Here is a 25152-nt window from a genome sequence, read left to right on the forward strand (position 1 = left end):
TGGAGATGTCAACACCGAGGATCCCAATACTCCCTGACATGGTAAGGGCTGTGCCTTGGAACTGTGGGACCACAGTAAATGGGGTTTTCTTAACGGTGAACGCGCAAACTTGTGTCTTGGTGGGGTTGAATCGCACTAAATTGTCCCGACCCCACACCGAAACTTTGGATAGAGTGCTCTCAATGTCTGACACAAGCTTTTCACAACTCTCCAGCACCACAGAACGAGGGATATTGGCACGGCCTGTGTAATAGGCATCCCCGGTACTGTCTGCATAGCAATGAATGTCATCGATAGACAACATGTCATTGATGTGCAGCAAAAACAGCGTAGGGGATAGCACAGAACCTTGCGGAACGCCAGCGTTAATGACCATGCTATCGGAGCAGCTTCCGTCTACTACGGCTCGTATGCGTCTGCCGGACAAAAAGCTAGCGATCCATTTGCATAGTCCCTCCGGCAATCCATAAGATGGTAACTTCGACAGGAGACCCCGATGCCATGGATTTGATTGGATGACCTAGGATTTGTTACGAAATAATGATGAACTATATCTACATCTACTACATGTCTGAACTGAAGTTTAACAGAAATGTATGTTAGAATAAAGATGTCATCGTTTTCGAAAGTAAACGTCTCTGGCAGGTTGATTCACTCAACAGAATGTCTTTGAAGTGTCCCGTTTTATGGAATATTAAGGTCTACTTTGTTTTCTTTACTGCTAGCTTAGTGATGATACTTGGTGATTTAAGTTCCTATAAGTAGGTATAATTGTTTAGGTATAGCTTATTACGAAGCTTTATCCTGACTTTTATAATTTTGATTGAAATATAATATATTGTTAAGTAAAAGAAGCTGATGATCACAATAAAATTACTAAGAATTGGTCGTGTGTAATTTTAAATGAAATTGTAATTTATGTGATAAATAAATCAAATAAAGTATTAAAATAAATCAAATAATATCTGTAAATAATGACCCTTATGCGTGTCACCAGCATCATACGAGAAATCATAAAATACGCAATTATAATTGTGGTGACAGCTTGCTGGAGATTCTAAGAAGAAAATAGCATGTATATGTCCTAGGATATGAACCTGCTATTTTCTTGACTTTAGTTCACTGATTAAATTGACAATCAAGATACTATTGATGTAAAACAAAATGCGTTCTACAAAAAAGCTATGCGATAAAATATCAAATAATAACCTGAGATCCAGAAACTAGATCTTGTTTAAACTAACGCTAAATCGTTATCACAGCTAACACCGCAACGACAAAAATGATGCTAATTTGGTTCACTGGCAAATAATAAGCGAAAAAGCATAAGGATCTATAAATTATATCTCTGACACTATTTACTCACTACGCAACATGGAATGAGACACGATAGGTATCAAAATTTCCCACGCCGATTATACGCCGGTCAAATTAATCGGCGGCGGCGGCGTGGAAAAATCGTCGGCGGCGGCGGCGCGGCGGCGCGGCGCACATGTCTAGTACCAGTCTACCATGTAACTGAACCACTTCGTGTTTGGGCTCGTTTGATTCGTCGCAACAAGATCTTTGACACAAGATACTACTCAGGGTCTGATGATGGAGCTCGAAGGTGGCGACGGGTACCAGTCTATCACGTAACTGAACCACTTCGTGTTTGGGCTACGTGTTTGGGCTTCGTGTTTGGGCATCGTGTTTGGGCTTCGTGTTTGGTGTATCACCTAGTGTCAAAGATCTTGTTGAGACGAATCAAACGAGCCTAAACACGATGTGGTTTAGTTGCATGGTTGATTGGTAATGGTGACCACCTTCCAGCTCCATCATGAGACCCTGAGTACTGTCTTGTGTCAAAGATCTTGTTGAGACGAATCAAACGAGCCCAAACACGAAGTTGTTTAGTTACACGATAGACTGGTACCCGTGGCCACCTTCCAGCTCCATCATCAGACCCTGTGTATCTTCAGTGTCAAAGATCTTGTTGAGACGAATCAAACGAGCCCAAACACGAAGTGGTTTAGTTACATGATAGACTGGTACCCGTGGCCACCTTCCAGCTCCATCATCAGACCCTGTGTATCTTCAGTGTCAAAGATCTTGTTGAGACGAATCAAACGAGCCTAATCATGTTACTACATGGTTGATTGGTATCCGTGACCACCTTAATCATCATCATTATCATCAGATCCTCAATACTAGTTCGTTTTTAAACCCTCGTTGATACAAACTTTACAACCTATAGGTACCAAATGCTATGACGAAACATGTAAATAAGCGAGTACCTATAATTTATTTCGAGTAATACTTATACCTTCATAAGTACGAGTATGGGGCTATTCATAAATTACGTCGTTTCAAATGGAAGGAGGGGGGGATCTGGACATCGGATGATGGTAGTATGACGTAGGAGGAAACAGAGTCATCCGAAGCATGATTTTTGGATGATTTGAGGGGTGGGGGGGTCAAAAGTCGTCAAAAATAGATGAAAAATTAATTTATGAACACTGCACACACTTACATTTGCACTGCATTTAGTATTTTCGTACTTACCAAATAACAGTTTTAGGACTTTAAAAGTTAAGCACAGTTAGTGTTGTTATGGTTGATTTCAATATGCTTCGCGAAGGATCAAGAATGTTTAATCCATCATTGTAGTGCGAGTGTGGTAGAAGGGATCGGCATACTGAGCTCGCACGGCCTGCCGCAGCGCGTAAAATACCTAAACTCGCTCAACGCCGAAATGTAATAGCGCTCTTAATCTATGCTTAATCTAAGCTAGTGAGCGTAAACATTAATGCAATCACAAAACCATAAAAGTTACAATTTGCCGGTAGGATTCTAAAAGCCTACAAAACAAGTTTAATTTTTGAGAGAGAGTACTTTTTAGGGTTCCGTACCCAAAGGGTAAAAACGGGACCCTATTACTAAGACTCTGCTGTCCGTCCGTCCGTCCGTCTGTCACCAGGCTGTATCTCATGAACAGTGATAGCTAGGCAGTTGAAATTTTCACAGATGATGAATACTGTTGCCGCTATAACAACAAATACTAAAAAGTACGGAACCCTCGGTGGGCGAGTCCGACATGCACTTGTCCGGTTTTTACAAATTGGAAGACGTTTTATAATTTTACAAGAAAAATTAACCAACTCTACCCTAATTTCCAGGCTATACGTCCTCGTATGCTTCCTACTCCTGGGCTTCGCCGGCTACACCACCATCGAGCTGATGGAGTACCGCGTCAAGCGCGCGCACCAGCTCGAGAGGAACTTCGAACTGGTTGACAAGAAGGGGGACGATTGAGGCTGCATCTCATCAATCATAGAGTTAGACCAAGATAAGTCTACAACTATTTTGATCACATGCAGTGCAAGTGTTATTTATACGTCAAAAATTTCATAGAGTCAGACCAAGAAAAGTCTGCAGCGGATTTGACAGCCCACGCAGTGCAATTATTATTTTAAACGTCAAACTTCTATGAAATTATGACGTAAAAATAACACTGGCACTGCGAGGGCTATCAAAATCGCTGCAGACTTATCTTGGTCTAACTATAGAGTTAGATCATGCAATCATAGGCTTGCAGCCAAGGTATAATAATATATTCCGCCTGATACTCTCTTCCGAGACTCGCGAACCACGTGACTGACACAAGCCTACGTCATCATAGTCTGTGAACATCATGATGACGTAGGCTTGTGTCAGTCACGTGGTTCGCAAGTCTCGGAAGAGAGTACCAGGCGGAGTATATTATTATACCATGGCTGCAATCATGTTAGACCAAGATAAGTTTACAACGATTTTGATAGCTCACGCAGTGCAAGTGTTATTTATACGTCAAAAATTTCATAGAGTCAGACCAAGAAAGGTCTGCAGCGCATTTGACAGCCCACGCAGTGCAAGTATTATTTTAAACGTCAAACTTCTATGAAATTATGACGTAAAAATAACACTGGCACTGCGAGGGCTTTCAAAATCGCTGCAGACTTTTCGTGGCTTAACTCTAGAACTCTTCGAGCAACACGGAAGGGAGGCGGCATTCGAACTATTTCACCTCAGCCTAGGTACAAGATCAACTGATCTAGCGCGGGTAATAAAACTAGTTGCGCTCGGATTTTTCACTAGACCGAGTCCAGGCGCGCGCGTGAACACAGCAGCAGAAAAAATGCCTAATTGCTTGCTAATTGCTCGGTTTTTTGTTGTAAAAAGAGGTCGGGGACATCAAATTTACAAAAGGAAGGTGTTATTATTCATTTCACATGTAATATTTTTTTTACATATCATACGTTTAATTACATTTAAACACAATTATTATATTTTAATCTCATGCAATTGTTGGATATATCGATTTTGCTCGCCCAGTACAAATTGCGGATCGGTCGAGCGACAAATCCGACTTCTCTTCTCTCAGAATACAATAAAATTCTTCGACCAAAATGTGTTAGTGTGCGTGTTGTGACACTTGTGACTCGTCCGTACACAAAAATAGATCGAGGTTTGCAAGATTTGTCTTTGACGTGTGACATTTTCTATGTTTTTGTGTCGTCATTTCAAATTGGATTTTGTATGTTGTGAGAAGTGCGACTGTGTGCACCTTTCCCCCCGCAAAAAATGGCAGAAAGATTTGAGATATCGCTTGGGTCCCTCCCTTCCGATGTGTCGGAAGCCGGTGTTGCTCGAAGCTAGAACTAGAAGTAGACTTCTTGGTCTAACTCTACCAGTGTATTCGGGTAAAACGTTGACGTACAGATGTAGTGAATAATCCTTTACCATCGTATTTTCACGGAAACACACGAACGTGTCATGCTATTTCAGTCAGTTTCAGCACAAAAGTGCTGAGAAAAAACGTACGATGGCAAAGGATTGTTCACTACCTACATCTGTAACCATGGCAACGAGTGACACAAAAAAAAAATATTCACCCTAGGTTGTATTTAAAATATTTTGTATAATTTAGTGATAGGGATAGATATCGCTAGTGATTTAAATATCATATTGTTTCTGTATTATACTTAGTAAAGTACGTAAAATGTCTGTATAATTTTCTAATAGGCCAATCAAATTAGATCCAAAAATAGCGTGTTGAGTAATTAATTCCCAGCAAGCTGGAAATCGTTATAATACTTTCATTTGGTCCTAAATGCATGTAATCTGCGTTTGCTTCATCCCAGGTGGGCATACATTTTGGGAGCCTCAGGGCCACTTGCACCATTCCACTAACCCGGGGTTAACCGGTTAAACCTGGAGTTGCCATGGTTACCAGTACAATTTGACACTGGATTAACGGTTTAACCGCTTAACCCTGGGTTAGTGGGATGGTGCACGTGGGCCTTAGGAAATACATTTTTCCTTGGATTGCTAAACCACTCGATGTAGATGGAACCCACCATCAATTACAACGGCACTACCAGCTAGGTTTGGTAGATCAGACTTTGGTAAAAAGGAGTTTTCGGATTTTTAACATAATTTTACCAAAACAAAAGAAATTCAAAGTGGCGGCCATTTTTTTACAATTTAGAATACGAATTTATACCCTTCGGATCCTCGTGGATATATCAATAAATCATGATTGAAACGGTCTTGCGCCACCCGCCTGCTGGATGCGGGTGGCGCAAGACCGGTCATTGTGGCACTCTTGGGGGGAGGCCTATGTCCAGCAGTGGACGTCCACTGGCTGATATGATGATGATGATTGGAACAAATTTTCCGTCAGACGTACCGTTTTCGATTTACAAGCAAAAACTGACAAAGTACAAAAATGTATGCACACTTCCTGGGATGGAGTAAACTCAGATTACACGCATTTAGGACCAAATGAAGATATTACAACTATTTCCAGCTTGCTAGGAAGGAATTAATTCTTCAAAAAATCTAATTTGATTGGCCTATATGTTTATTGTTCAAATTAATTTTAAGAGAGTAAAATAAGTGTATATTGTTTTGTAGGAAAATAACAATAAAACAACATAAATATCTCAATATTCATCATTTTAATTCTTTCCACATAAAATCGGACCCAAATGTCCTTAAACAGATAAACAAGCACATTCATAAACTAAGTACAATGCGAAGAAACAAGTGACTAATACCTTGTTAAACATAATTATTCTAATAATAACATAAGGTCAATGTGGCTAATTCCGTCATAGGGACTATTCCGTTCACGAGCGTATTTCTTTCATATTCAATCGTAGAAAAAAAACCATTTGCTTTTGATTGCTGAAAAAGTAAAAGCAATCGCTGCTTTGTCGACGAAATTATCAATGTTGTTCGTTGTTCTAAAAATGCTAGTGGACGGAATAGTCCCTATGACGGAATTAGCCACATTTACCATAAGACAAGTCTTTGAGTTATCAGACACTGTACCGCCATTCAAAAGACACTTTCAATATGTTTTCAATTTAGCATTGCTATTTCGAATGGCAGTGTAAATATTAACACTAGCTGTCTTGTTTTAATGACGCTATTTAGAAGGAGATAGTGATGTTAATATAGAGCGTCTGTCCCTCTCCTGCGACACGAGTCCCGGATTTCAAAACATATTATGGACATAGAAATACGGTCCTTAATAAGTTAGAATTCTTAATTTGTCGAAATCACAATCCGACACGAGTGAACTACGGCGTAGCATTTGTAGCTAACGTTTCGTAGCTCTAATTCTCGTAGCAAAATTGAATTAAGTATTCCACTTTAGACTTCTGGAAATAATTAAAAAAAAAATTTTTTTTGTTGATTCTTTAAGGTACTGATTAGTATTATTTAGTAACTTCGGAAATAAAATAGACTAAGTTTTATGATTCAGTCGGTAGTAAAATAACGCTATATGAATAGTAAGTATAAAAAGATTAAGTACCAAATATACTATATTAAAAGTTTCATTTATGCGTTTTTGCGAAAATGTCTCATACCCACATGGCGTTTTGATGCTACCGGCAATATGAAAATAGATTCTTACAAAGTTTAGTCTATATTTTAGTATCAAAGCCCATTTCACTGTCAATAATGTAGTTTTTATAGTAAAAAAGGTAGACGTGGTTTTAAAACATTAAAACTAAATTTAATGACAGGGAAATATACTTGTGAAGTTTCTCCGTAATAATTACTAAATTTTATAAAAAAAATGGACTCGGGTCACGCTTGGAACTCATCAGATTCAGATAAATTGAGTTATTTGATTTGTCTCATAAGTAGATTGTCAAGCAATTTATTTTATGAAACAACCCAACTAACTCTATTTTATATCTACACTATTGTCATCTCTTAAATCACATGGAACAAAAAATATTACACACATAAACATTCATTCGTAAGTCACTGGTCCTATTATACGTTAGTTACATAATAAAAGCACTGATTCTTGAATATAATGCTAAAATAACATCACCTATTTATATTTTCAATTATTATCTATAATTAAGTATTATTGTATTAACTGATTTAAAGCGTAGAACCGTAATACTTTAACATCTGAATATATTTTCATTTTAGGAAGACTATATTTTAAGGCACGAGCAAAGATTTTTATCACCAAAATAGCACCTTTAAATATATTTTTAAATCGTATGTGTTGCGATTATGCTAGGATTATTATTCTATCAGTACTATTTACTATTGTTAGGTGATTTATGTGTTGGAAGACGTGCTGTATAATGTTTTAATATAATAGAAAAATTATATCGTGCCTTTCAAAGAAAAGTTTTTTCTCGCTTGTCCATCACGTTACTCTAACATATTGTATGTATACATACGTATTGTCTATATGTTGCAAAACATATACTATTTTGGCAATTAAGGAGATTACCACAGGTAAACACCTACTCGTTACATTGTATTTATCTCTATAGTAAAATAGAACTGAAAACTAGTCGCAAGTGGAACGTACTTATTTACATCTTTTATACAGGCAAATATTATGCGGGTTGGAAAAAGGTATTATTTATACTAAATTACACAATCGTATTATGTACTAAGTAATATTACTGTATTCGGTATCATTATACTGAGCTTTTTTCAGGTGTATTAAATGCTATGATACAGTGACGTAAATATACATCTTTACAAACTATGTATGTATATACAGTATATCTTTGTGACCCTGTATAGATGTAGATTATAGTAGCCTCAAAATATATAAGTAACAATTTTTACAAACGGCCATTATATACATTTTTAAACAGCTTTTACTGTTTTTATATTCCCTCAGGGTCTTAGCACCGAATTTTACTATTTAAGGTCCGCGAAGTATTTAGACACAAATATACTTCACAAAATTATTCATTAAGTCATTTTGGACGGCAATACACGATCTATATTTACATAGATTAAGCTAAGTGTACACATAAATGTAATAATTAACTAAATGCAAAATCTACATATACAAATACAGGAAGACTGAAATGTGGACTCGATGACTTAGGAGTCGTATTATTAGCTAGTGCAGGCGTGGTTCGTGTTCGATATGTTCAAAACAAAAACCCCGTTTTCGTCGCTCTTGATACTAGAGTAAAAATATTCAATTATTATAAATGACATTGATTATTCTGTTATATTTAAAATTGTTTAAAAATCAGGTTCACGAGCGCATTTAATGCCAAAAATACATCACAATTTTACAAACATCGATATTTCTAACGTGATTTGTTTTTACACCATTAGAATCCACATAATATATGACTGCACCATAAACGCGCTCAGAACCTGGCCGAAATGAAACACGAAACACGACATTATTAAAAAAAAGAAAGTTAATACTATTTTAACCCTAACTAGGGCTAGTGGTGTTGCTCCGTGGCTCCGCCTTTAGGGCTGCCCCGTTTATCCTGACAGTAGTGGGACTGGCTTGGGCCTGTGCCTGGCAGCTCGCGCACGGCTCGAGCCTCCTCGCCAGGACGGCTTTGAGCTTGAGCGCCGGCCCTAGCTTCATCTGCAGCATGCCTGTGAGGTGGTCTTCGGTGAGGAGGGGAAGACCGGCTCCGTCGATTCTCTGCTCGCGAAAGTTCTGTAAACAAAGATAATGCGGCGTAAGTATTGGCTAGAAAACGACTGAATTTAATTAACCTTTAGCTGTCCACAATACAAGAAAAATTGGTAGTCTTTGAAAATAGAATTGAATTTATTTCGATTTAAAATCTAATCATTGAATATCGATTTTAATTTCATTGGGGGCAATTAGTATTAGGGCCATGGGACGCTAGAGGGCTCTCGATATTGGGACAGGTAGGTATTATAATCTACCAAAACTGTAATTCCAAAAGCCAAACACATAGAAAATAAAAGTTGAGACACTACACCCCTGGTGTACGAGTACCTATGTACAGTCAGTCACATGACCTTATTCTTAGTGTCTTAAGGGGCCGAATGATTAACAGTCCGCCGGACGGTATCGGCCTGTCAGTTGCTCGGAACTGTCAAAATTTTGTTCTAACTGACAGGCCGATACCGTCCGGCGGACTGTTAATCAGTGGGCCCCTTAAGGGCCGATACAGACTGACTGCAAACAGACTGCAGTTTGTATGGGATCTGCACGCCGACTGCACGCCAACTGCAACGTCGGCGTGCCGTTCCCATACAAGTTGCAGTCGGGTTGCAGTCCGTCTGCCCCTGCCCTTAGAGGCGTGTAAATATATTTTTGGAACGTTAGCATTGTAAATATGTTTGTAAACTCGACCTACTCGTATCATAACTTTAACCACGTTATATTTCTTGCTTAGAAACTTTTCATGGCCGTGTTAGATCAAACAAAAATCGTTCTAAATTATAAGACACGACATGAATTATCATCGCACAAATCCGGTAATAAGTATAAAGTTGTATAGCGACAGCAGGTGTTTCATATTCGGTAATTTACCGATTAATACCGATAATCGATCGCTGACAAGCCAGCAATGACGGCCCTGCATGCATTATTGAGGCGGGTTAAAGTATTCGATACCGGTTTGGTGGCGTCTGTTCACTGAAAACACATACTTTAATATAGCCAATAGAAGTGCGATTAACAAGTATTTATGAGATCAGGAAGCTTTCTATAAAATAAAATTAGAACAATAAGGGAAGATGATTATTTGAAAGTAGTAGATTCTTCTAAAAACAATCTCCCGCTGCAGTAAGTTCTGTTACTTAATAATCAACGTCATTGGCCTTTTCGATTATTGCAGACGATTTATGGTGTAACACCGGAAAAACACCGTTTTTGATGGCTGAATAGACCGATGCGAGACCGACATAGTGTTATAATTTAAGTATGTATGTTTATTTTTTAATGACAAAAGCTATCATTAGAGTCAATAGTACCTATAGTTAATTTTTAGGGTTCCGTACCCAAAGGGTAAAACGGAACCTATTACTAAGACTTCGCTGTCCGTCCGTCCGTCCGTCCGTCCGTCTGTCACCAGGCTGTATCTCACGAACCGTGATAGCTAGACAGTTGAAATTTTCACAGATGATGTATTTCTGTTGCCGCTATAACAACAAATACTAAAAACAGAATAAAATAAAGATTTAAATGGGGCTCCAATACAACAAACGTGATTTTTGACCAAAGTTAAGCAACGTCGGGAGTGGTCAGTACTTGGATGGGTGACCGTTCTTTTTTTGCTTTTTTTTTTGTTTTTTTTTTTTTTTATATGGTACGGAACCCTTCGTGCGCGAGTCCGACTCGCACTTGCCCGATTTTTATGTGTATTGTTTTTCTTTGCCTTTTCTTTTATTTTGTAGTTTCACAGTGCCTTGGTTTTATACGGTCAAGCTGTGTTACTTAATGGTTCAATAAATATAAATATACATAAATAATAAGTATTCCCTTCAAGAAGCAATGTCTCCCACAGACATTTTCTTCTCTAAAAGAAATGAAATTTGGATTAAAACGGGCCTGGCCATTTACAAAATAGTTTTTCTGCATAGCAATTATGAAGCGGGTCAACGTGACGGGAGTTAAGGCTAAGTGGCAGCGATTAACAAAGTGGGAAAGTGGGGCTCCGGTGCCCGGCCCGGGTGGCCCGGTGGGAAAACTAGACGGAATTTAGAGAAGAAAAAAAAGCAATTAGGGCTAGCTACGGAGAAACGCAAGGTACATTTCTTTTACGGATTAAGTTAACGCCACTTGCTAGTGCCAATTTTTGCATTTTCAGATTAGAAACGCAAAGGTATCTTTACTAAACTTTTACACACCTTTTACGTTGAAATAAAATGTGTGCCTACCGTTAATTCAGTTAACATTAGTCCACTACAGAACAGATTTCAAGAATATAATAATAGACTAGAACCTAGTCAGAATAGCTTAAGGCTTTCTAAACTAAGCATGTTCATTTAATATTATATTTAATTCTGTAGGTAAGTACTTATTATCGGTAAGTGTTAGCTCTTTAGCATTTATATTAAAACTTTACTGTACTTTACGTTCATAAAGAAGTTCGCTAAAAATAAAACAAAAGGTACAAGTAAGCAAGATCGAATAGTCTCATGAAGTCACACGGCTATCGGAATTAGCATCGGAATCCAAGTACAACAGGGGGCGTCAGTTAGTGTTGGTTCAGAGGGCCTACCGCGAACCCCGTTCGTCGTGTTGCTTCTCTGTTCCACTTGTACATTCGTACGCAAGTGTGACAGGGAGGCAACATGTCGAACGTGCTTGGTGGTAGGCCCTCAGAGTCGAGTCCTTTGAGTCCTCTGCTTTAAAGCAGAGTCTTTTTTCAAGCAGAGTCTTTTCAGGGCTACTCTTAAGAGTAGACTCAGTTTTTCAGGCTTTTATACTTCATTAGGTCTCGACTTTTTAAAGACCCAAGTCTTCTGTAGAAACTTGAGTCCTTTTCAGAGAACTCTCAATATTTTAACAAAAAAAAATCGAAATGCGTTGCCTTATATAAAATGCGTGGATTATGTAAATCATACTGTTTTTTACTGTTATTAAAACCTAAAATTGTAGACGGAGTCTTTATTCGGAAGCTCGAAGTCCTTTTCAGATGCGCTTAAAAAAGACTCATTAAATGACTCGACTCAGAACTTAAAAGACATTGTAAGTTTTGTAAGCGCTGAGTCTTGTAAAACCTAGTCAAGGTCTTCAAATTTAGACTCAAAAGACTCGAGTTCTTACCAACACTAGCGTCAGTACTAGGCACCTACTTACGGTCCTACGTCTTAAAAACGTTTAATAGTTCAATGGGAAACCGTCGAGAAGAGTGCAGTAGATAATTTGCCGCTTAAAAAGCCGTTTATACGCAAAAAGTCGTCATGATGCGACAAAGAAATTCCACGGCTGTTTGTTTCGTATTTGGTAGTTTAATTATCATGGGGACCATTATAAAGGCAATTAAACGGTTTGATGAAAACAGAGCCTATTTGTGCAGACCGCATAAACAAATGTATTTGTGTACGCGTGAAATTTACTACAAAAAGTTCTATGTCTTTACAACCTATATTTTGAATGATGCTAAGCCAACTTAGAACAACATTTTGAGTTCCGGACAACTGACAGGCCGATACCGTCCGGTGGACTGTTAATCAGTGGGCCCCTTTAAGCGCTATTTCAACTAATGGGTTAAAGATTACCTAATATCAACTTTACAAATATATTTTAGGAATAACTTTAGGTTCAGAGTTTCAGACCTGTAATTTTGGTTAGGTTTTGTAATTAGGTATAACTTAGCTACATCAGTATTAAGCCATGTAGTACGATAAAAAAATTATCGTTCATAAAATAGCACACCCTTTCCGATCTGTGCTTATGACTTATTAACTAGTTATTAGATTAGATACCAACTGTTACCAAACTTACCCGAAAAGCCATTGTAAGTATTATTGCGAACGTTAAGTGCATCGCGAATGCGAATACAAAAGTAGCCATTGACAAGAAGCTGTACGAACGTATTATTAGTAGGTAGGTAGTTCTGCACCTGTCGTATTGTCACGCGTCCCCGCGGGGTCTTGGCACTTGCGGGTATATTATTAATTGATACTTACATTTATACCCTTCGCAGGAAAGACTTCGGGCAAAATGCATGAGAATGCGTCTTGCGACGCGGGAGAGGAACGCGGTTTCATTTGCCTGGGATGATAGATAATAGAGTGGCTTTTTTCATTACTTTCAAACGTATGTACCTTTAATATTTAAAAAGCCCAATTCAGAATTTTATTACAAAAGGAAAATGGCACTTTTATGAATTTTAGAATTGTTCGCAGATTAAGTGACTTAATAAAATACATAATTGCCTACATATACATAATCAGTATAAGCAGATGTAATGATTTTTAGGTATAGAACAGTAAGCGTCTCTGATGACAGTTCATTCAGATTTTGCCAATGTTTTCCTTTTATTTTAAGAGTAAATCTCAGCAGATTGTTGTAACGATAGATAAGTTGGTGACTTTTCAAAGTCTATCGCAAGTATCAAGAAGCTGCGTCGAGGCGAGGCGGGTCGCTGGACGCCGCGACCCGTCATCTCGGCGGGAACGTTGACAAAAACCGCGCCGCCTACGTGACGTCCTGCCCCCCCTCCCAGCGCAGCCTCACCTTACCCCTCGCTCCACCACGCTTGACCACTTTTTACCGCGCGACATTTGCCCAGAGTTCAGTTCGATCCGTGTCATCCGACGTATTCCTTTTTTAAATTGCGCCGGAGCGTTCGATTTTGTTTTTTAATTTTTATAAGGCTTCGGCCGAGCGGTAAAAAGCGACAGGGCATAAAAAAGTCTATGAATAATTAAAGTGAGATAGCTACCGGCGCTCGCTAGCATGGGAACGGAATTATTAGCGGCGACAGGTCGGCGGCTGCGCCCGCGCAGCGCTGAAGGACAGGTCAATTTGCGATACATTTTGCTCTTTTTAAAGCATTAGCCTTATCCCTGCCAGCCAGTGAGTTTATGTTCTTATTACCGAGATACCTTAATGGAAAAGGCGTCTAGGCTAGATTAGAAAAATACTTAGTAGAGTCTGTGCGGAAAGAAGTACATGTCCCCAAGTAAAAGTAAATTTAATATGATTTAATACACGATGGAGATCACGAATTCAAGTCTCGTGTGCAGCGAAACGACAAATGTCTGCTATCAGGTACTTATAGATTTATACATGATTATTTTCCTTCGTATTTTCACGGAAACGTACGAACGTGTCTTGCTATTTCAGTCAGTCTCGGACTCTCGGTACAAAAAGTACTGCGGTTGATTGAAGTAGCATGACAAATACGAACGTTTCCTAGAAAATACGAAGGAAAACAGTTATCTGTATCAAGATTTTGGATGAAACATAGACAAATAAAAAGTGCACCCACTAAATATCTCCACCACATGAGCATACTTATCGATACATTTCTTAGAAAGGAACAAAGGGTCGGGCTGACCCCGACGACCTTCAGCCGTGGTTAGGGGGCATATTTTATTTAATGGGGGTTACCTTTGGAATCGTTTCGGGACTAATGCGCGCCCGCGGGTCAGGGCTGAACCAAATGAAACGGAACGGAATGATATTTGAGAAAATTGTTTAAGTGGGGTTAAATTACAGGTTGGTGGAATCCGGACCAGTTTTATTTGTGTTCCTTTTAAGGGTCGCATCGGAGAAGCCTCAGAGATAATGGCGGTCAAGTTTAAAGATGGTTGCCCGGTTTTTGTTAGTGATTTGCAATGATGCTTATTGCTGTTTTTATTGTACTTGGGTATACAACGGTATTACTAACGGTGGTATTCCGTAAGTTATTACTTATTTATATTTTAACGATAACGATACTTGTGCCTTAAAATAGCACTAAAACATAAATAACTGCTTATTACTTATAGTCTTAATATTAAGTGTTTGCAAGAAATCATATAGGTATGCATAGACATTTGTTTGCAGGGGGGCCACTTATCTCTGTATCTACGAATAGAAGAATCTGTATTATAAAATATTATGACTATACACTAATTAGTGATGATTACTTTATGTTAAATATACTTTCGATGGATACCTCACTTTCAATATTAAACAGCTCGGAAACTTGATCGCATTTCCTCTCTATCGCACGAATTATTTGATACCTCAGCGCATTCGCCAACGTAAACATCAAGTGTCAACGGGTACGGCTACGGAAGCCGCAATACGGGTAGCCTAAGTTAGATATGCACAACATTTCTTATGGATATTAACAGTTGGAACAAGTTTACCATTCGCTTGTACCAACAAGTAAAAATGTACACCGATAACAACATTCAATTAGCCGTAATTCCTTACTCCTCATTGTACACCGCACAATACAGCCCTGACTCGAAGCGATAACTTTAAATACAACCGGCCCACGTTATATTTACGTACCATAGTTAACAGGCCCGAGATACCGCGTATGGCCTATGGCCATGATCTTTAAATTGCCTGTATAGTCACAGCAGCATCCTGCGAACAGGTTGGGAGCAAAAAAGGTTAAAGTTGCCAGGGGCCATGCAGGGGCATGCGGGGGGATGCAGCGGGAGGGGGGTTAATGACAGGGGCGGCCGGCGCCCGCGGCTGCTACCGAGTAAATTGATGCCTGCGCCCTCAGTGGAACCTTTGCTCCCGGCTAGTGATGTGCACTCGATAAATTGTGACAGCCGGGAATTATGGCGTTTATCGATCGGGTGCTAGTTCAATAAATGCTGTAAATGGGTTTAGTAAGGCCGAAGCTAATGTCGGGTTATCTTGGCTGGGGATTTACGCGTCGGATTGGAGTTAGATAGGCAGGTTTGAATTGAGAATTTGCAAGGCAAAATATCTTTACATTTACAAGAGGCTACGGGGAAAGTTAATCAATTTATGCTAACATAAATAATATGCCTTACGGAGTTACATCTAGGAATAAAGTTATTACGAATATAACTTTTAAATTGCCTGTCTATGATTTCTGTGACTTTACTAGCACTTACACTATCTTTATCAATTTAATTATAACTATTAAGTAAATGCATCATATAACATATTTACAGTTGGTCGGCTTGAGCTAAAAATACAAGGCGACACTTTAAAACTTCTAAGATATAATTACCGGACTTTCAAGTTGCGCCCTTGAGCAAACTGGCATATCGATATCGATAATCAAAATTCTGACCTCACTAGCGCAGCATTACACCATAAAGATTGCTATTAATTTTAAAGCAAGAGGCTCTGGCTTATATTTAGCTGACGATGCGCGGCTGTTCGTAATTATGTCTCAGACCATCGCCATTTCTCAACTCTTTTTCTTTTAAAAAGTAAGAGGTAAGGGGTCATGAGACTTGGGTTTTTTAACAATTGTCGTTTTGTTCCATTGTCCGACTTTCTAACTTTTACTTCGTGGTCTCTATTAAAGTTGTTTTAGATGAAAATTATTGCGTAATGTTAGCTATTAGTCACTCACATAAATTGATGGTACCTAAGTAGATGTACATACCTAATTATAGGTATAATTCGACGAACATCATGCTCACTTAAAACGCGAAAAAAATGATGTTAATAATTAAAATGTGATACGAGCTCCCAAAATAAAAATAAAAATCAATCTTGTAGCGATTATTAATCATATTATAATGCAGAACGTCAAATATTATAAAAAGTGGTAAAGCGTACATTTTATTAGTTTTATTAGGTATCAAGAAAGTACCACTATCAAAATTGTGTTGTGTGCCACTCACACTTACATAGCCGTTTTTTTTATTTGGGTTTAAGAAGACATACCTATAGTTGAAACATATTTTTGACGATAAATAAGATCAGTCGCGTCTTTACGTTACCAGGAAACCAAACGTAATTTAAACTGCAAATAAACATAACCTCGTATGGCGTTCTCTAAACAAGGTTATCGATTTTCAACAACATAAGTAGCGTCATAACATTACTGTCAAACCTTTTGTTGGTTCGACCGCAACACCGACTCATTCTGTAACGAGAAAGCTTATCTCCGGGCATCGGCGTAAGAGCAAAAAGCTCAGTAATTGGAAAATAGCCTAACGTTCTGTGGGAGTGGCAGGCGTTAGCTACGGCGCGCAGAGACAGACTGAGCGAGTGGCGCTAAGAGCGATAGGGATAGCGCCACGCGCCCGCGCAGGTGGGCGGGGCTAAAACACCCGAGCGGCAACGAACGCTTCCGAACGCAGGCAAATTGAAAACGCCCAGTCGCTGATGTGCGCGCGCTTTAAGCTGGTAAATTTAGACCCGAGGTTACGTTGGTATTCGAACGAGATGCGGGTCTTTTTGCTCTGGTTGTTTACGGTCTGCAATGCTAACAATGTTTGAGCAATGCGGCTCGGTTACTGCTTTGTATCGGTGTAACATGTGCTTATTCGTACAATGGATAGAGTCTCGAGTATGCGGGAATTGTGATATCTTTTACAGTAGGTAATTAGTTAGCTGAGAGATTTGTGTAATCGTTCTGAGTAATTTTCTGTTTGTTATACAGAATTCACACTTCTTACGAGAATTGAATTACCGATGGCTGATACGAGTATAAATAAATGTGCTTCCTCAATGCAAAATAACCCTTATGCCCATATGCCTTAGTTTCACGCCATCTATCTGTTTCTTTGTATTTACTTATGTGCTTACCGAAATCGAGATAGAGTTAGACCAAGAAAAGTCTGCACCGATTTTGATAGCATACGCAGTGCAAGTGTTATTTATAAGTCATAGTTTCATAAAAGTTGACGTTTGAAATAACACTTGCACTGGGGGTGCTATTAATCGTTGCAGACTAGTCTTGGTCTGACTTGACCGTTAGGTAGATGTGACTTCATGACAGTTGTTAAAATATTACCCATATGACGTCACAACATGTTAAATTCAGACAAAACAAGTTATGCTTCCTAAATTCCGCCACACCTGCCAGTGCAAAGGTACACTCGGAGTTAATTACCGAAGGCCAGTAGTCACCGTTAACCAAACACTGACCGTTAGTTAAAGCTCGGTTAGCACGCGTTTGTTGCTAAGCGTTGCTTTTCTTTAAGTGGTTTTAAGTGTTGTTCCGGTATTATAGCCGATTTTATTATTTTTTTAAGAGAAAGATGACGAGGGATACTTTGTTATTATACTTACTTTGTAAGTGCAAATTAAGACTTATAGTGATATACCTATGTGTTATACTTTATATGAATTGTATGTTGTAAAGTTATCCAACGATTATGACTAAAAAATGTCAATAAGCTATAAAATACAGTCCAAATTGAGGATTATTACGACTTCCGGTTCTTGTGTTATGTTACGTTAAAGAATGTCATTCGGCTTAAATAATGCTGCTATAAGCTTTTAGTCATTAAAAGTTATTTACGATACAAGTGCGGAAAAGAGGAAATTCGAAACGAGTGGCGATAAATTAAAACACGACCGGAGGGAGTGTTTTAAATCGACACGAGTTGCGAATTACCTATTGGCACGTGTATCGTATATACAACGTTTTACAGTACATATATTAGCCCTTTAAACTTTTACATACGTACGAAAAGTTATATTTTACGCACAAGTGCGGGAAAATAGGACCATATGTACTGTAAAAGTATATTTCTTCCACCAATTCAAAGAGAGAGATAATCTCAAGCCCACTGAAAGATAATGTCTTGGAATGCGCAATTAAATTGAAATAAACAAGAAACTATTATTAAATAATTAAGTCAATGGGAATTGAGAAACAAAATCTACCCTAAAAACATCCCCATGACTCCTCCCATAAGGGTCTACGCGCGTTTTACCGTCATCAGTCATCACCATCGTCTTTATATGGTGTATCGATGTCGGCGGCCGATCGTAATATCCGCCAGATCATGAAAGTGATAAAAGAGTCGACGGAGCCCCGCGTACGCCTCCTATTTCTAGACAGTTTGCCCTTCGATCTTCTGAAGCAACCTAACGAATATATCCTACCTATTTATTGGTTTAATGATTACTACGGTCAAAACATTATAAGAAATTTACAATCGGGCGGATATTACGATCAGCCGCCGACATCGAAACAAACGCGCGTCGACAGCGCGTTAAAAAACGTGCATAGGCTCTAGAGCAGCGGTCGGCCCGCGAACCTCTCGCTTGCGGCCCGCGAGCCTTTCCGGCTATTTTGTATGTAATATTGACAAACGAAAATGTCTGCTAATGTCACAAATATTACCAAAGTGCGGCCAGCGTCAACTTCGTTAACTACTATGTGGCCCTTGGCTGCTAAAAGGTTCCCGACCGCTGCTCTAGAGCCAAACCAAACACAACATTAATGGACAAGTGTGTAGACGGCTCACCAGGTGCGAGCGTACGTGGGTGTGCGGCTACGTGCATGTTGACTCGAGCTTAAACGGTAACGACAGGTGCTGGCTGTGATTTGGAAGGTCAAGGCTTTTGAAGAACAGAGTTGTCGATGTCGAGAACAGTTCGAATCATCGTTCGATCATTGTCGTCCATAGCGGGAAAAAGTTTAGGATAAGATGGTCGGTTTTCTATCATTTGTCACCATGTCTGTCACGTTCTAGCATGTATGTAAGTGCAAAAGTGACATATGTCATGACAGGTGATAAAATTGCGTCAATGATACCGATGCAGGTATCTCTGTTGTGCTCTGGTTAAATCAATGATTCCGTGTACCTACAGATTATACGCTATAGTATCACAACACAGTATGCACAGTAAATTACATAAGTTATATCGTTACCGGATAAATAGTTGAACGAACACGTAAGCTCACTTTGCTAAAATATTAAAACACTTTTAACGTAGTTAGGTACCTTAGTTAAGTTGGAGTTGGACTTATTTTCTAGTGTCCTGATATTGTTGTTGAGTAAAATCACATAAAAATAGTAATCATTTGGAGCTACAATATCTTACAGTTACAACGGTAGAGCAAAACACACTCTTCATCCGCTCATTATTGGTCATTGTCACGCTTTGATTCAATCTATTGTTCTAACACAGTGGTTCCTAACCTTTTCAGTCCGGTCACCCCTATGACTAACTAGGGAACCTGATTTTACCCCTCCTCCTAATGGTAATAAAAAATAAAACGTGTACGTTTGTTGTATTGTTAAATTAGGTTAGCTTATTACCTCCGTAAAATACCAGTTTTACCCCAACGGGGGTAATTCCCCCCAGGTTAGGAACCACTGTTCTAACAGAAGAATTTAAATAAATTTAAATATTGGGGACATCTAAAAATAAATTTAAATATTGGGGGCAATTATTTTCCATATTATGCGTGGTTCCATTAATTTATTGTCGTCGTGCGTCTAATATCCTTTCCAACCTTTCGGCCACTTCATTGATCTATGGATGAAAGGCAGTATCAATTTCCCCAGCGCCCTACAAGTGCAAGTCGCTGCGTCTAACAGTCTTTATAGCTGCAGCGGTAATATAGATGTGCTATAGATACCCAGGCTCTGGTGAAACAATCTAGTTGTATCATCGGCGGAATAGATACTATCGCGGCTCGTGCCACTTGTAAACTCGGTAGGGGTGCGTGCGCGCCGATTGTTGATATCGATATATTAGTTCTTATTTTTGGAGCCGTTTGTTTTTTGGTAGTGATTAAGGTTACTTTTTTGGACATGGAGTTCTTAACGTGTATTATAAACATAAAATATAAATAATCGTGCTGTAATAGAAGGATAATCTGTAAAATAAAATTACAGTTGGTTACGTATCAGTGTATAGTTACAGAATAAATAATAGTACTACCGTACAGAAAGGATACTTCCTACAAAACTAAAGTTTGACAGCGATTTAGGGAAGAATTATGCTATCCCTTTCTAATGTATGGCACTATCCCTTTCGGCTATTTAGGGTTGTCAAAATTCAAGTGGTTAGTATCATATCTGTGGTCGTGGTGTCAAGTCAAGTGGTGCCAACCCTAATAATTGCTCGGAGTAATGCTGAGCCGACCGGAGCCGAGTTTGCTCGAAGCACCTCGAAGTGAGGAGTGTCTCCCCACTTGAATAGTGAATATGTTAAGAAACAGAACAACCTTAAGAACCGGAATTTGTTGGCATTCTTTAGAATTTTCTAACATTTTTTCATTCAAAATGGAGTGGACTACGTTCTTCTCCGTTCATAACGCTCGCTTAGTTTCGCGCTTATCGATATCGACGTGAACCCGGCGTGTCCCATCACTAGCTGCGCACGAGTAGCGGTCGCGTGCCAGCCCTGGAAGAAAGTGCGCCACGGACGCTTAGATATATTACCGCTTACTACCTTTATTATCTATCATTGCTTTTACGAGATAGTTCTTTTTACGGCTACGTTTCCTGTCGCAGAGGAAGGTGTGCATTATCATGTTTTAGGATGTGAGCATTATAGGAAAGTTATTAGTAGGTAATAGATCTATTTTATGTATAAAAATATAGTTTAGTTTAGTCTAATGCGAGGAAAACCTATTGGGTAAGATATATTTAGCATCTGGGGTAAAATTTGTTTGTTTTGACAGTTGGTGACTATAATTATTCGCAAGTTGAAGCTGTCTGTGTTACCTCTACACGCTTAAACCGCTGAACCGATTTAGATGAAATTTGGTATGAAGATAGTTTGAGGCCCGAGGAAGGACATAGGATAAGTATACCGTCGCTGAAAAGCAATAATGCTGTAACCCGCACTGCAATTGTATTGCGGGTTACAGCATGATTGCTTACCAGCGTCGAATCATCATCATCATCGCACGCAGACGAGTCGCGGGCAGAAGTTAGTGTGGCTATATGTGTTACCTTCATAATAAATATGTAACACTAGTAAATACACAATCTTATATGTATGCCACGTAATGCTTCGTAAGATACATTAGTTAGATTATTGCTGTAATTATTAGAACGTCTATTATGGCTTTCAATAGTTTCCTTTTTCCTGCACTTTGGAAAACCGTTACTATTAATTTATTGTAATGTTTCCAATTATAATTCAAGATATACCTAGTGGATGGTTGCTATAAAATTGTTTTCAATTACAATTTTATGCTTTGTGTTATAGTGCTAATTTCTTTCTTGTCGTAAGAGAAACACTTGAGTACTTTAAGAGCGCTCTTACAAGAAAAGTCGAAATAATGCAAAATTGATGATACTAGTCGACGAAATTCAGGACTTTGCGCTCATTATTAGAAACAATGAGTACTTGTTCCAGTAAAAGCGTCTTCTTATCTTTATAAATATCGTTGTAAATATTAGAAAAAGGACTTATTAAATTAGTAATGATTTTTTTTCTGATGGTCGTTTCCGAAAAACCCCGTGAAGCACTGAATGGCGAGCTCTTATTTGGAAATGTTGAGAATTTTACTCTGCTAAACCTGGCTATTTTGTATTACTAATACCCTGTACTTTAGGCATATCAAACTATATTTTTCCTACATACCTTTGAGAAAGAGAAAATCAAAGTAAAACGAACTCGATTTTCTCTCCGAAACAAGTGTCAATTCCTACGAAAATCTACTTAATATCGAAGTCATTTTCATACTCAAGCAATCTGCAACGTTTGCTTATACTGTTGGTATACATTAGTGTTTATGAAATTCTACTATAATTTTTTGGCAATTTTTTGAAAACTACTCTATATTACCGATGACGCGCGCTGCGCCAGCTCAGTGCCGCGGCAGAGCTTGTAGAGGCAGGACGTGTGTCGGTCGGCTCCGCACATTTTCAACGGCGGCGACGAGGTTTTTTATCATTGTGTGCGGCGGGCGCCGTGTAAAACGCTATACTGTGTGCGTGTAAACCGCAACGAGAGACTTTGATCCTAGCACCGTTTTTATAGTATTATAATTTATAATGGTACAGTTTAATAAACTACCGGACAGGATTAAAAATATTTGAAACGACCTGACATTCTATTATGTATTTATTTGACTCAAGATAGTACTCAGGGTCTGATGATGGAGCCGGAAGGTGGTCACCGGTACCAATCAACCATGCAACTAAACCACTTCGTGTTTAGGCTCGTTTTATTCATCTCAACAAGATCTTTGACACAAGATAGTACTCAGGGTCTGATGATGGAGCCGGAAGGTGGTCACCGGTACCAATCAACCATGCAACTAAACCACTTCGTGTTTGGGCTCGTTTGATTCGGCTCAACAAGATCTTTGACTTAAGATAGTACTCAGGGTCTGATGATGGAGCCGGAAGGTGGTCACCAGTACCAATCAACAATGCAACTAAACCACTTCGTGTTTAGGCTCGTTTTATTCGTCTCAACAAGATCTTTGACTTAAGATAGTACTCAGGGTCTGATGATGGAGCCGGAAGGTGGTCACCGGTACCAATCAACCATGCAACTAAACCACTTCGTGTTTGGGCTCGTTTGATTCGTCTCAACAAGATCTTTGGCACAAGATAAAACTCAGGGTCTGATGATGGAGCCGGAAGGTGGTCACCGGTACCAATCAACCATGCAACTAAACCACTTCGTGTTTAGGCTCGTTTGATTCGTCTCAACAAGATCTTTGACACAAGATAGTACTCAGGGTCTGATGATGGAGCCGGCAGGTGGTCACCGGTACCAATCAACCATGCCACTAAACCACTTCGTGTTTAGGCTCGTTTTATTCGTTTCTACAAGATCTTTGACACAAGATAGTACTCAGGGTCTGATGTTGGAGCCGGAAGGTGGTCACCGGTACCAATCAACCATGCAACTAAACCACTTCGTGTTTAGGCTCGTTTGATTCGTCTCAACAAGACCTTGAACACAAGATAGTACTCAGGATCTGATGATGGAGCTGGAAGGTGGCCACGGGTACCAGTCTACCGTGTAACTGAACCACTTCGTGTTTGGGCTCGTTTGATTTGTCGCAACAAGATCTTTGACACAAGGTAGTACTGAGGGTCTGATGATGGATCCGGAAGGTGGTGACCGGTACCAATCAACCATGCAACTAAACCACTTCGTGTTTGGCTTCGTTCGATTCATCGCAACAAGATCTTTGACACAAGTTAGTACTCAGGGTCTGATGATGGAGCTGGACTGTGGCCACGGGTACCAGTCTACCATGTAACTGAACCACTTCGTGTTTGGGCTCGTTTGATTTGTCGCAACAAGTGTCAAAGAGACACAAGGTAGTACTGAGGGTCTGATGATGGATCCGGAAGGTGGTCACCGGTACCAATCAACCATGCAACTAAACCACTTCGTGTTTGGCTTCGTTCGGTTCGTCGCAACAAGATCTTTGACACAAGTTAGTACTCAGGGTCTGATGATGGAGCTGGACTGTGGCCACGGGTACCAGTCTACCGTGTAACTGAACCACTTCGTGTTTGGGCTCGTTTGATTCGTCGCAATAAGATGTTTGACACAAGATACTACTCAGGGTCTGATGATGGAGCTGATGATGACAGACAGGTACCCGTCGCCACCTTCGCGCTCCATCATCAGACCCTGAGTACTGCCTTGTGTCAAAGATCTTGTTGAGATGAATAAAACGTGCCTAAACACGAAATGGTTTAGTTGCATGGTTGATTGGTACCGGTGACCACCTTCCGGCTCCAACATCAGACTCTGAGTATCACCTAGTGTCAAAGATCTTGTTGAGACGAATCAAACGATCCTAAACACGATGTGGTTTAGTTGCATGGTTGATTGGTAATGGTACCTTCCAGCTCCATCATCAGACCCTGAGTACTGTCTTGTGTCAAAGATCTTGTTGAGACGAATCAAACGAGCCCAAACACGAAGTTGTTTAGTTACATGATAGACTGGTACCCGTGGCCACCTTCAAGCTCCATCATCAGACCCTGTGTATCTTCAGTGTCAAAGATCTTGTTGAGACGAATCAAACGAGCCTAATCATGTTACTACATGGTTGATTGGTATCCGTGACCACCTTAATCATCATCAGATCCTCAGTACCAGTTCGTTTTTAAACCCTCGTTGATACAAACTTTACAACCTATAGGTACCAAATGCAATGACGAAACATGTAAATAAGCGAGTAGGTACCTATAATTTCTTTCGAGTAATATACCTTCATAAGTACAAGTATGAGGCTATTCATAAATTACGTCGTTTCAAATGGGAGGAGTGGGGGGGTCTGGACATCGGATGATGATAACATGACGTAGGAGGAAACAGATTCATCCGAAGCTTGATTTTTGGATGATTTGAGGGGTGGGGGGGGTCAAAAATCGTCAAAAATAGATGACGTAATTTATGAACAGCCCCTATGTACATTTGCACTGCATTTAGTATTTTCGTTCTTACCAAATAACAGTTTTAGAACTTTAAAAGTTAAGTACAGTTAGTGTTGTTAT

General features: G+C 39.4%; 2 protein-coding genes and 1 long non-coding RNA gene across 5 annotated transcripts in view; 2 read left to right on the forward strand and 1 right to left on the reverse strand.

Moving 5' to 3' along the window:
* LOC134796208 (UNC93-like protein) overlaps window positions 1–3295 on the forward strand; it is a 31525-nt gene extending 28230 nt beyond the window's left edge. The window contains exon 11 of the mRNA XM_063768239.1: window positions 3159–3295. Within this exon, the coding sequence (XP_063624309.1) occupies window positions 3159–3294 (136 nt within the window). The 3' untranslated portion in view covers window position 3295. The remainder of the gene's footprint in view (window positions 1–3158) is intronic.
* Window positions 3296–5688: 2393 nt separating this feature from the next.
* LOC134796254 (uncharacterized) lies at window positions 5689–6522 on the forward strand. The gene is made up of 2 exons (XR_010144900.1): window positions 5689–6115; window positions 6329–6522. It is a non-coding gene; the product is annotated as an uncharacterized LOC134796254 (long non-coding RNA).
* Window positions 6523–6724: 202 nt separating this feature from the next.
* Window positions 6725–25152, reverse strand: part of LOC134796222 (polyhomeotic-like protein 2) — a 224447-nt gene continuing 206019 nt past the window's right edge. For all 3 annotated transcript variants that reach the window (XM_063768264.1, XM_063768262.1, XM_063768263.1), the window contains one exon: window positions 6725–8989. In XM_063768264.1, coding sequence (XP_063624334.1) covers window positions 8753–8989 — 237 coding nt within the window. In that variant the 3' untranslated portion in view covers window positions 6725–8752. The remainder of the gene's footprint in view (window positions 8990–25152) is intronic.

Source organism: Cydia splendana, chromosome 13 (genome assembly GCF_910591565.1).
Source record: "Cydia splendana chromosome 13, ilCydSple1.2, whole genome shotgun sequence".
Classification (NCBI taxonomy): domain Eukaryota; kingdom Metazoa; phylum Arthropoda; class Insecta; order Lepidoptera; family Tortricidae; genus Cydia; species Cydia splendana.